At 37.1% G+C, this 13,594-nt stretch overlaps 2 protein-coding genes across 4 annotated transcripts in view; one reads left to right on the plus strand and one right to left on the minus strand.

Moving 5' to 3' along the window:
• cpn1 (carboxypeptidase N, polypeptide 1) overlaps positions 1-5,114 on the minus strand; it is a 91,165-nt gene extending 86,051 nt beyond the window's left edge. Inside the window, exon 1 of the mRNA XM_010897570.4 lies at positions 4,788-5,114. Within this exon, the coding sequence (XP_010895872.1) occupies positions 4,788-5,022 (235 nt within the window). The 5' untranslated portion in view covers positions 5,023-5,114. The remainder of the gene's footprint in view (positions 1-4,787) is intronic.
• A 5,413-nt stretch (positions 5,115-10,527) lies between these two features.
• The window catches only part of dnmbp (dynamin binding protein), a 122,807-nt gene continuing 119,740 nt past the window's right edge, over positions 10,528-13,594 (plus strand). For 2 of the 3 annotated variants that reach the window (XM_010897564.4, XM_010897568.4), the window contains exon 1: positions 10,562-10,862. The gene's annotated coding sequence lies outside the window, so the exon portion shown is untranslated. Of the gene's footprint in view, positions 10,863-13,594 lie in introns of all 3 variants that reach the window. The other variant, XM_010897567.4, reaches the window with a different exon arrangement.

Genomic DNA, 13,594 nt, shown 5'->3' on the forward strand with positions numbered 1-13,594 from the left:
GTTACCTTTCATTTGATTTCATTTCATTATGCTTCTACACAAAGAGGTTGCCACACAGTAAGCATTTTATTGTCAGCATTATGTCTGACAAAGTCCTATGGGGAGTTCCCATAGGGCATTTTACTATACGCATGACCATACCTTGGCAAATAATGGTCTAAAGTACTCAATTTCATTCTATATTGATCTGCTTTTGCACATAGCTTCACAAGACCTGGTGCTAGGGCTCAGTTGTGTTTCTAAAGTCATATCAAGTGACCTAGAGGGCTGAAATGTGGTCAGTTCAGAGATGCTTGTTAACCAGCAGAAAGAAAAAACATGTAGTAATTAAAATTATTTTATAATAATTTTATTATAATAGTACAAAAGTGTATATGTCTTGTTTCCATTCTGTAGCCTATTTACTGATTTAACATAAATACCTTGTGTTTGTATATTCATTAAACCTATCTGGTTCTGTTCAAGGATATTTTCATATGGAAGTCCATGTTTTTAATGGTTCATATGTATGCATAACTTCATCTCTGACGTTTATAAAAAACCAAACCGTTTGAAAATCGGTAGAAAAATTTGAAAGTTATGGTTATTTAAAAAGTACATGCACCATAAAACACAATGTTATGAGTTAGCGAGCGGCCTGTGGCAAGATGGCCGCCATGTGCGGACGTCGACCTCCATTGGCCAAAAGCGCGGACAAGGTATCTAGCCTTTATATATGATGTCTATGGCTCAAAATACCAAATGGTGTAGAGAATCCTGGAGCAGGTGCAAGGCGGACATGTCCCCCCCAATAATAATGTTTTGCGTAATACTTTTATTCTGAAAAAAATGACGCTTTGGAACATGTCACGTCTTGGTCGCGACCGAATCCAACATTCTCATTCACTCTTTCATGACGAGCAGTGTGTGTAGGATGGCTAAGTGGATTACTGTTGCTATACGTTTTGTTTTCAAAGTAAGTATGTGTATAAACATCAATACATTTTCATAGCTATAGAACAAACAAACGTGATGAAGCTTTCTTCTGGTTAAAAAGACGTACCTAGCTAGCTATCTTTATTTTTAAGGTTTTATCTAACAAACGTTAGAGTAGCTTGCTTGCTAGTTAACACAGTAGTTCCTTTGGCTGTGTGGAAAAATTATAGTAAATGATTTGCACAATCTCTGTCTTAGTCTTCACCATACTGTAGGGTCTGCAAGTAGCTAGCTAAGCAATTGATGAGCCACTACCAGTAATGGAGTGTAATTAGCTAAGGTTCTTGGAAACAATCTTCACACCACAGCTGGCAATTTTTTTCCTTCAGTTTTCTCCCTCATGTTTTGAATCATCTAGATATAGCTAAAGTGTGTTAAATATTTTAAGAATTTGGTTTATTTATGATCATGGCAGGAAGTGATAGACATGAACAAACAGGTAAGGAGGGATACAGGCCACAAACCAACAGGTAAATCATTGATTAGTGCCACACTAAGATAGACTGTTGAATATAGCATCTGAATTTAGGATTGTACTGTACATGTTTGCCTTATGCAGAAGAGAGCATGTCATAACAAAAACACTGATCAGAAAGGCAGGCAGAGTGAGGGAGAGAGAGAGACCACAAACTAACAGGTAAGATAGTGAGAAGTACTTATTCAAGGTGGTCTTTAGGAACAGATTGGAAAACTTAAAACTGGACTAACATGCATGACTGAGATGTTACCAACATCATTGTAGTATTTGTCATTTTAAAAGTCCCTCTGGTTACAATATCATCAATCTGAAATGCCTTTCCAGCTGAAAAGTCCTATTATGCACTCTGGTTACATTATCATCTATCTGAAATAACTTTCCAGCCATGCAAAAAAATCACACACAGTCTAATTTATCAATGCTAGTTAGGACTATTGCATGTTCAGAAATTGCTACCCTTAAAGTCAAACTGGAATTTTTGCACTGAACGCTTAAATCCTATCAACACCCACAAGGCATCGGTACAGAAAGACAACATGGTTTGGGGTAACTATCTATTTGCTACACCCTTTACAGACATAATGAGTATTGCAAGCCAGCATTGTGGGAACTATTATCGCCCCCACTATTGTCAACCAGACTACATCCGAGCGAAACTGTGAAGGCTGCACTAATCACAATTCATTGGTCAAGAATGCTTATGCCTTTTTAACCAGAGCATGTCTATATCTAACATAGTCTTGGACAAAGAGAATCAAACTAGAAGTGGATTCTAGAATTGGAAAAACACAAATTAAATTAAACTGCATATTAAAGATACATTTTGGTGAATATATTAACATTCACACTGTAGTCAAATGTGTCCCCCTCAATATCAGTCATTCCTACACCCTTGCATGTACCTACAGAAAATGGCTATTGATGGAGAAGACCCACTAACTTGGTGGAAAACTAACCAGGGACGGTTCCCGCTCATGTCCAGCTTTGCACGTAAATATTTGTGCATTTGTGTTACCAGTGCTCCATCTGAACATGTGTTCAGCGCAGTGGGTAGTGTTGTTACTCCACTCCATAGCCTATTAAAGACAGAAAAGCTAAACATGTTAGTATTTCTGGTCAGAAACCTTGAGATTTAAACTTGTTTTGAGTTCTAAACACTGTCTGTCATTGTAAAACCATGACACCAGTAGGCCTATCAAAAATCTAAAGTCTATTTAATCTAATTTAACCAGGCCCATTTAAATTATTTTATTGTTGTTTTTGTATACTTAGTTTTGCTCCTGTAAAAGGCTTTAATTCTTTTTGCATTTCTTGCAGGTTAAATTCTTGACTGTTTAAAATAAATTGTGTTAACTGAAGTCTTGATTTTTTAATGTAAAATGAAAATCTCAAGTGTTAACCTAAAAAGGGTGACCGTGTTCAGTTTCTTTCTGTAAAGGTACTGTGATCTGGAACAACATTATTTTATTTCAATTTACAGCATTTAAAAAATAAGAAAATCTCAATCGTGGCTATTATTACCTAATCAGAAAAAAGGCATTCATTATTTGAAGTCGCTGAAGTACCGGCAGGTAATTAACCTCAGCTTGGGCAATACAAATAAAGACTTTTTTCAGAGGTAGGCTATATTTAAAAATAATTATGTTTGCGTGGAAATTACAACATCGGTTCACTGGGCGGTATAGTGTGATGAACTAAGATGTGCTTGTTTGGGGGAGCAGGGGGTTTGAATCACGATGCTTGCTCAACGTCGTGATGACTTTCAGCCATCATCTATCGGCCCATCCCTACCATCAATCATGGTTAAATCAAACGATATGTGTGCGCACTTCATAGACTTGACACAGCTTGATCTGCCAATTAAGGTTAGAAATGCAAACTCAGTGCAAACTTTCAAGTGTCTACTAAAAACTCATCTCTACAGCACGGTTTATAATTAGGTGTAGCCTGGCCCGGGGGCGTGAAGGTGACCAGTAAGCTTGATACTGTCCACCCTTGCTGTCTTGCCAGGTGGGCTCTCGTCGTCACTGGGATGCCCTCCCTCCAATGCCATTTGGGGGTGGAGTCACTGGCTTGTTGTTGTCCCCTCTGTTGCGCACTTGTGCAATTGGGCTGTACGCTGCTGGCAATACTCGGCCCTCATTCAGGGGGGTTGCGGTTGGTGGGTGTCCCTTTGGTTGATGCCTGGTAATGTGGGTGGATTGATTTCCTGCCTGTTGGGCCCTGTCCGGGGCCTCTCCCGGGTAAGGCCACAGTGTCGCCGGACCCCACCGTCTCAGTCCCAAGGTGTTACGTTGCTATATTATTGGTCTAGGGGGTTATGAGGAATGCACTTTCTAACTTTTCTCAGTCTCCTCCAGTTTTAAATTTTGGGAGGAGATGAGGTCCTGGTCCACACCTGCGGATTACCTGGTTTGGGGGGCCCGTTGCTGTCCCTGTCCTCTCAGAATTTAAGATGTTGCACCAATGTCGACGGTTCCTGTTTTTCTATTATTTCACTTTGTTATGGGACACGCACATCCTTTAATTCTACTAAAGGAAGCCTTTCAGCAAGAAATGCAAGTTCAGACCTGGTGCAAAGCATTCACTCAGGAAATCCCAGCTGTCAAGCTTGTCACAGCATTGGGTGTTAAAAACACTGCTATTTATATATAAATATCTACAAGTGTCATCCAAAGGGCAAAGGGGGTAACATCAGTATGCAGTATGCTTAAAAAACTGGAAAATAATTAGAAATTCTCACAATAAATGTTGATTCAGTTTTTGTACACACTACATTAACCTACTTTAATTTATAGATTAATACATTAAAAGGGACATCTTGGTTCATTAACAGGGACTGTTGGGACGCGTTGATATTTTAAGTAGAAATCATAAACTAATATTGATATAACTCCCTTTTATATTATTTATATAAGTATGTATTCTGGTGAGGTCCCAAAAAAGTGTCCTTTTATGTTGTTCAGGAAAGCAAAACAAATGTGTAATTAAATACAGCATGTTAATTTTGAGCTATATTGTGACAATGCTTTCTGTTTGCCCTTACCACCCAGGACATCATTTCACATTTTCAACACTGTCTGAACATCTTATACAAAAACCTGTCCTTGACATTCACACGTATGAGAGCAAATCTATGCTTCCTCCGTTTGATTGTTTCTATTTTCTCTCAGTCCTGCTTCCCATTAGATTCATGCCCTAAACTGGCAATAACATATCCACAACATTGCAATCACACTGTGATAGAAATTGGAATCATACTTCACAATTGAGTAGCCATAAGTCAGTCAAACCTCCCAGCCTTCTCTATAGCTGGAAAGAGTGGACCACTTACTTGTTTCGTGGATGCCTGGGTTATCACTAAACTCCAACACATAGAGTTGACGGCCCTCTACACTGCGCCCAATGCTGTAGATCCGTGTGATGTATGGGCACTCGCTCTGAATAGCAAACAAAGCCCTCACTAATTCTTCATAGCGGTGGTGCTGGAAGTTGGATGCCCATGCTAAAGTCCAATTGAGGCCAAGGAGAAGGGCCCCAAGCAAGACAAAATTCCACCCCAGCCACATAGTTACTCAATGGTATTAGAGATGAGTCAAGCGTCCCTTGTATGCAAACCCCAAATCTTGGGTCAACCTTCTTTTTGTGCCAATGTTTCTCACTTATTCTTTCCTTTGCTCCAATTTTGTCTATTTTTTATGGCTCCTCCCACAAGCTCCCCAAACCCCCCACTAGAGAGCAAATAAGGACAGCCCACACTTTCCTTACTCTTCATACTGCCTCTTTTCTTTTGTCTTTTGTCAACTATGTGCTAGTAGCTTCACAGGATTAAAGAGCACATAACTCTTGTTCAGTCACTACCCCATTCTTCCCTCACACTTTTGTCTCTGTTCAAGCCAAATGTGACAGTATAGATCAACATTTAACTCATGATAGGAGTTTTGACTCTGCTATTGGGTAAAGTAAACAACAAATGTATGAGTATTAGTAGGAAAGGAAACAAGTTGGGAATACATGCGAGAGGGAAATCCAGGGAAAGGGAGATAAACTGAACTCCCTCTCTGGTTAGGGGATGGGTCATTCTATGATTGCAGTGGCTTTTGAGCAATAGGATGCTCGACAGAAATCCCCAAAAAGTGTATTTTTGGCCAGAGATGCTCAAAGTAATTGGCCTGAAAAAAGCTGTTGTGTACTGTAGTATCATTGGACACAGAAGTACAGTGCATTCGCAAAGTATTCAGACCCCTTCACCTTTTCCACATTTTGTTACTTTATAGCCTTCTGAAATAGTTAAAATATTTATATATATATATATATATATATATATATATATATATCATCAATCGTCATGCAATAACCCACAATGAACAAGCAAAACCAGCTTTTTAGAATTAAAAATATTTATACAAATATTGAAATATCACACTAATCTAGGTATTTAGACCCTTTACAATGACACCCGAAATTGAGCCCAGGTGCATCATGTTTCCATTGATCATCCTTGAGATGTTTCTTAAACTTGATTGGCATCCATCTGTGGTAAATTCCATTTATTGGACAGGATTTTATAAAGGCCCTTATATGTGTATAGGGTCCCACATTTGACAATGCATGTCAGAACAAAACCCAAGCAATGAGGTTGAACGAATTGTCTGTAGAGCTCTGAGACAGGGTTGTGTTAAGGTACAGATCTGGAGAAGAGTACTAAAACATTTCTGCAGCATTGATGGTTCCCAAGAACACAGTGGCCTTCATAGTTCTAAAATAGAAGAACTTAGTAATCACAAAAACTCTTCCTAAATCTTGTTCATGGATGTGAGTAAGAACCAAATGGCCACTCCCTTTGTGGAGTTAAGAGAACCATGTAGAAGGACATCCATCTCTGTAGCCCTCCACCAATCAAGCCTTTATAGTAAACAATATATAAGATAAACAAGATTCGTTGGTGTGATTAAACCAATATTGAACTGAATGCTGTTAGAAATCAGCCGTTTCGTATAGTGGTTGAAAAAATGATTGCATTCCCGGTCGTCAAGGGAGAAAGTAATTAAATTATTTATTGCAGCATTTGATAGTCTATTGTTCATGATGTTACAGACTCAATAGTACTCGGTTTTACAAACTCGACCTCAACTTATCTCACTCAATCTCAAAGAAACTTCCGGTTGTTCTCTACTTTATAGACATCGCAGGACAGAATACACATTACAGTACTGTAAACCCATTGGCTGTCGCGCATTGACCGAACCTGACTTCCTGTGTATAGATAAACAGATGTTCTGTTGTAAACTAAACATAACAAGCAATCATTCATACACTTCAACACTCCCCCCTATCACACATGTAAGATTACATCCATTACATGTTTGATAAAACAAGTATAATTCAATTCCCTAATGAAAAGAAAAGACGCACACACATGTTACAAATGATTAAGACAATAAAAAAAATAAAGAGTATCTGACCAATAAGGCCTTATTGTTCCTTAAATGACAATGAATGTAAACAAGACAATTTACACACCCCACTCTGACCCATAACTCAATGTATGACAGTCCAATCTCTCCCCCACCTCACAGAGAAGAATATTGACATCAACAGGCTACTATCAGTGTTAACGGTGTTTAGCAGAAAATCAGATTCAACATAACATGATGATTAAACATTCACCAAAGTCCATTGAACAATCAACCCCCCCTTGTCCGTATCATGATCCATGCTACAATATCATACAAAAGACACACATATTCTGTTGTACTTGTGAAAAATTATACCATTGAATAGGGAAAGACTCTACTTTGAATAGGGAACAATTCTATCCTTAATAGGGAAGGATTCACTATCCAAACATACCATGATAGCCGTCATAATGTTGATCATTAAGCATCAACACAAAATATGTTAAAGTCCAAAATTGGGATTGTCATCATACAGAGTTTCTCACCTGTCTTGCAAGAAACAAACCTTCATACATATGAAATCACCATATCAGTTAATTTGGGAAAATCTTAGTTTCTAAGGTGACCTGTCCAGTCAACTGGCCTGTGCTACTCTGACCTGTAGTTTGTGGACTCCTTCAGGATTGGATGAGTGGATTGTCCTCTCATCTTGCTGTTGATGATTCAGCTAGAAATGGAGTGTGAGGCATTGTAATTAGCATTTTACCTTACAGGTTATGTACAGCATCTTTGGAAAGGGTTTTTAAACCATGATTGGGCTACATCTCTGCACACAAAAGGTCTGTCAGATATTCAGTCATTCCAATTAATCCAATAACCCTCGATTTTCCAGAATCTCTCTGTTTATCTGAACATAACCCAAAATCTAAGGATGTGTTAGCCTTTTCTGTCATTTGTTTTATTCATGTTTTTAATTGCTTCAAAACATTGTTGATAAATAAATGTCAATTTCTCAAAAAGGGTATTGACATTGTTGTATATAAAAAATTGACATATCCGTAGCTTTTTGCGCATACACTAAATCTGCAGTAGTCTGATGTTTTGCAACAACATCCACTAACATTGTCAAAACGTTGCAGAAACCCGTTTGCAATCGTGAACATCCGCACACAAATACGTTTTACCCGCGCGAACGTGACCTGTAATTATTAGGACCACCAGTGAAGAATTTTCAAAACGCAAATGAAAGAAATTGTGAAACTGTGATTATACACCTGCACTCTTAACTTGAAGTCAATGGAAGCAATATTTTGAGATGCAAAGCAAGCATAATCACATGGCCTACCTGTATGGATGGAGATTAGGTGGTTACTTCAAATGCAAATCATCATCCTTTGGCAGAGTGCTTCACAACACACCTTTTCTTCTTAAACATTGTCATTAATTCCATATAATGTTTTATCTTGAAGGCAGCCCATGTCACAGCTATCTAACAAATAGTTGCCTAATCTTCAAAAACATTTCCTGTCTAAGTTGTTCAGTGCAACTCTTCTTGGGGCATTTGATAAATTAAATTTTAAATTTTAAAAATATATAACATGAGGTAGGCCTATTGCCTATCATTGTTCTGAGAAAACAAAATCACATTTAACTGGGTCCGCTAATGTTATTATATATAGGCTACACTCTGTTTTTACCAATTAAACTAGCGCTTCATCAGTCAATTAACTGGTTATGCACGTCCACCTTTGTGCGGTTGATGATCACACACAACAACTGAGGCACTCAATAGTTATTTTGGTTCAAATAACTATGTTTCTCAAACATTAAATGAAAAAATCAAGCATGCAACGTGTCATAATTATTTTGTGCTCCTATTCTTTTTCAATTTAAGTAATCCAAAAGTAATCATAATGTTTTTCTAAAGTATCTGTAATCCGATTACAATATTTTAGTTGGTATTGTAACAGATTACAGTTTTTGTTTTTTTGTAATCCTTTACTCTCCAACTCTGATGATGTATCATCAGAAAAAGGGTTCTCATGTTGCGATCTGTTGAAAGTATATCTGAAAAACAACGATTGATCTTGGTTCAACATTCCATCGGACTATCATCCACTGGGTATTGTTCCGTCCACTCCCAACATTGAAGACAATAGATCAGTCCTGACAACTTGTGGATCTCAGAAGTTCCATCATTAGTTTCCATAATGGTCTTATTCAAATTTCCTTTTCCATCCAGAACTGGCTTAGTTGATGTTTGATTCCTTGTGCTATATTGTCTGATAGCAAATAGCAGTGGTATAAGATTATCAGACTTGACTTTGCTTAGCCAAATCAGAAATGGTTAGACCTGTTCTCTTTAACCATTCAAATGTAAGACCTTACATCAAACATTTTTTTTTCAAATAAACAGATTAAAAACAAATCTTGTGAATGGAAGATGTGAAACAAAACAGATGCTGATGCTCCGTTATAACTACGCAAACAGATTTTTTTTTTATGTTTCATGTAACTCTTTATAAGTACCAAATTGATTTGCTTTGAGCCCTAAGCTCAACTCTTTCTAATCATAGTCAATTATCATATATTACATCCCTTCAGCTTTCACTTCATTAAGTCCATAGAAAGTGAACTTCAGTTGAAAGTGATTTCAGTTATTGATGAGCACCAAAACAAGCAGCTGCCAAAAGGACTTGTGATCTCTGGTTCTGTCATATTTCTTTACAGTCTATGTATATAACCCATAGATATGAAGCATAGATGGAACCATAGCTAAAAGAACAGTAGATGGGTTGATGTCATAGAGCCCTTATAAATCAGAATTGAGCAATCTGACAGCCATCTTACCTAAGACCTGTTCTAAACAATCTACAATACAAACATGGTAGAAGTGGCATTTAAGTTCTTGTTAGGTACATTTCCTTAATATTATATAAATAGCCACTGTCATGCATAGCACAATACATAAAATTACTGTACTTCTCAAAATATAAACAAATCCATTTGAAATTGTTTTCAATAATTTATTAATTTAAGAGTACAAAATGGCTATGGTCTAATGTAGGAATATATAGGATATTACTTTAAATACAGTGCAAATGTATATTTATTTATTTCCAAAGATAACAATTAACTGTGATTTAAAATTATAATACATTTATGTATTTGTATATACATACAAACAATTTCATTTAATTATAGAAATCACCAACAGTACGCTATACAGAGCAAGCTAGATCACTGAATTTGGTATGCTAACAGCATCTATAGATAATAGAACACAGCATCATTGTAATCGGAGGACAGAAAAAGGAGTAACATGGATACTTTTTTGTGGACAAAGGCTACCCAACATCGCCATCTGCTGATTATATACAGTAGTTACGTTTCTTCGACGAAAAAACGGTTTGGCTGGATTAGCTTTCTTGTTCATTGGTTAAAAATGCAGTTTAGTATGTTATCATACATTTCTACACTGTTGCAAATTACTGCTGCACAAAATACCACCAAGACTTGTGGCTTGACATTTCCGAACTGGTCCCAGGTAAAATGGAGGAGCAATTGAGACGTCGGATAGATCTATATGACCCATCTATGCTTTACATCTGTGATTATATACCCCCTCATTTTATTCAGGCACAGTATGGACGTACCTCGGGTCCCTCAGAAAATGGGGAGGTGACGTTGATGTCAGCGTGGAGTGAACGGAAGAACTACCCTGAGTTTCAACTTCGGTAGGATGACAGCTGATTTCAAGACTTTGACAAACATTGGCATCGGTTGGCATGCGACATTTATTAGTGTGTGTTAGTTATTAGATTTGAAAATTGTTTGTAGCCAGTAGACCAGTCTCATTTGTAAAGAAAATGAATCTTACAGAAGTCGATAGATGTAACCGCAGCTTTTATCACCAGGGTGTGAAGAAAGGACTGAAAGTTCAATAACTTCCCTGATTTAGATTTTGTTTAGATTTGTTAATTTCTGTGGACTCATCAAGGCTACTGCAGGTAAGTTGTTTGAGTCAAAGTTTGCTTCTGTGTTTTTTTTACAACTATTTTTCTCGATTTATGAAGCAAATTGCACATTAACGATCAGATGATTAACGACATGTCCAGAGACAACCGATTATTTTTAAGTCACTTTTGAAACATTGTATTTATGTAGCCTTGCTGCCATGACGAAATGATCCTACGTATGTTTTTCCTATCTTTCCCGTAAGGGATCATGAAAGTCGTTGTTTTCAACTTCTAGGTTTTAAATTGTTCTTAAATTAAAATAATACATCACTCCACCATCTACACGCAATTTTTAGAAATGGACTACACTCAACCATGCCCAGAGAACAGTTATTACTGATGCTACAATGAGGGAGCCAGAGGTGAAGGGAATACCTAAATTATAGATGTCTGTTACTATAACTGTGTAGCAATCCTGATCTCTTGAGTTTGAAAAGTAGGCACTATGAAACAAAACCACTTAATTTACAGTCAAGTAATCAAGTTGTGGTTTCATAAGTAATTAAGGTGTGTTTTTTTAAATGAAATAAGGGGCTATTAAAGGTGTAAAATCCAGTACAATAGTCCAAAATCTATTTAAATGATCTCTTTATCATACCTTAAAATATACTGAATTTGTAAATTCTAGTGTTTTATCCATGGGTTATTTAACATAACTTAATATACACCCTAATCGCAAGTACACAGTGAACTTTTTTTAAGGTGTCATGTGCATGGAATAAAGGTTACTTAATGGGGAGGAAATTATTAAAATACAGAAATCTATTAGCTACACCTTAACTCATGCCTTAAAATATACTGAATGTTTAAATCTTCAAAATCCTACTTTTTTCTGTTATTTTACAAGCAAGTGTCTAAACTAACTTTAGACACTTGCAATAATATACCCTCACCCAAAACCACACTAGACTGGCTAATACAATTGCTGTCTCATTTGTTAAAGGAGGAGTAGGAGATCTGTAGTTTTTTAAATTCTACACAGTGACACTTTAAATAAATGAATAATTTTCAAGCTTCACATACATGTTATTCTTTTTAATTCAGTATTTTTTATATTAGTGTTCTTTACACTCTTCCAGTGTAGCTAACTAGTAATTACATTTCACGCTAGCTAGTAACTTACCCTGGCTTCTCTGTAGCCACGGTCCTTTTGATGCTGCATGACAGGTGGACAGACTATCCCACAGTCTCCTGGTGGATTGCAATGTCATTTGAATATGCACTTCACCTTAACAAATTACATAAAAGAGTAAAATAATCAGCATACAGCATTACCAATTAAGTATTACAGATGTGTTTTTGAAATTCCAAATCACTCAGAATTAATTGGCCAGGCCAATCAGTCGTTTGACCTCTATTAGACAATGACAAGGTTCTGGGCAATTTGATCCATTGCCTCACTCTAAATCTTAAACCTTAGAATATCATACATGTTGCCTTAAGTATAATGGGTCTTCTTCCATATCGTATAGTAATTTGATATGCTCAGTCACAATCTGTAACTCATGTTTCAAGCATGGGCAGTGCTGTAGCAGACGTCACAAGCCTTAGACAGTGATAAGACTTTCATCAGTCCCCCCCCCTCCCCGATTTGTCCCTGTCCTTGTCCATCTGGTCAGACATTTTGGCAGTGGGGAACCGTCAGGGTCATCTACACCCTTAGAGAGGGTCTAAGGATAGATACAAATCTGCATATATTTTGATGTATTATAATGTTTTCATTCATTGAATCTTTTTTTGTCTTAACTGACATGAGTTTCCTATTTAATTTATTCAGTTTGTGTTGAAAAAACTGCCCCAGGCCAGTAAAAAGTAAAGTCGGGACTAATAAAACTAGCAAGTCATTGTCCCCATTGGGCCACGGCAGAATGGTTTTAGTGAAAAAAATTATTACAGCATTATTAACTTCGACATCCTCCAGTTTTTTCGTAATCTGGCACATGCACAAATAAATACCTTGCAGCTCCTTTTGCCAGTCAGTTGGCCAGTCAGTAGTTGAGCAGTAATGTGATGTGTGGCTGTCAGGTATTGTTTTTCAATAAAACATTTAAAACTTGCACGAGTCACTCAATTGAAGAAGGCAGTGAAGGCTACAGTAATTACGAGCTCAAGTGAAAGCGAACAGTTTTAGCCCAGTGCAAATAATAATTTACCTGTTTTGACTTTGATGGAACTCCGATGCACTGTGTCATCTGTCGTAAGTTCCTGGCTAGAGCGGAAAAATGTGGTTCTTCTTACAAAGGCACTGACAACTTTCAATAACAGTTCCTGACCAGCCATGACAATAGGAAACAGCACCTGCTCATCATGACAGCCAAGCGGCTGGCTGACAATCCATCCAATCCATCTTCAGGGCCCTTGGTCGTACTGATCAGGAAGATAAATGCAGATGCCGAGATAAAGCTACATTTTAGTCAGACACAAAGCAAACTATTATATGGCACAAATGTACATCTAGCTAGAAAGTTAGCATGCCATTTGGCCCTATAATGTCGTTATAAAATGCTTATCTTTTGTCTGCATATTTCCTGCTTTCTCCTTCAGTCAAGATCAGTTTTTTTAATGAAGTTTATTCTAAAAGACATCAATACGAGGAACATGGGCAAATAAAGTTAAAAAAATTAAAAGACAATTAACAAAGAAAAAAAAACAAAAGTCTGGAATTACATCAAACGATTAATTTCCAGAATTACAAATAAAGTTATTCCAAATACATTTTTGAC

Source organism: Esox lucius, chromosome 5 (assembly GCF_011004845.1).
Source record: "Esox lucius isolate fEsoLuc1 chromosome 5, fEsoLuc1.pri, whole genome shotgun sequence".
Taxonomy (NCBI): Eukaryota; Metazoa; Chordata; class Actinopteri; order Esociformes; family Esocidae; genus Esox; species Esox lucius.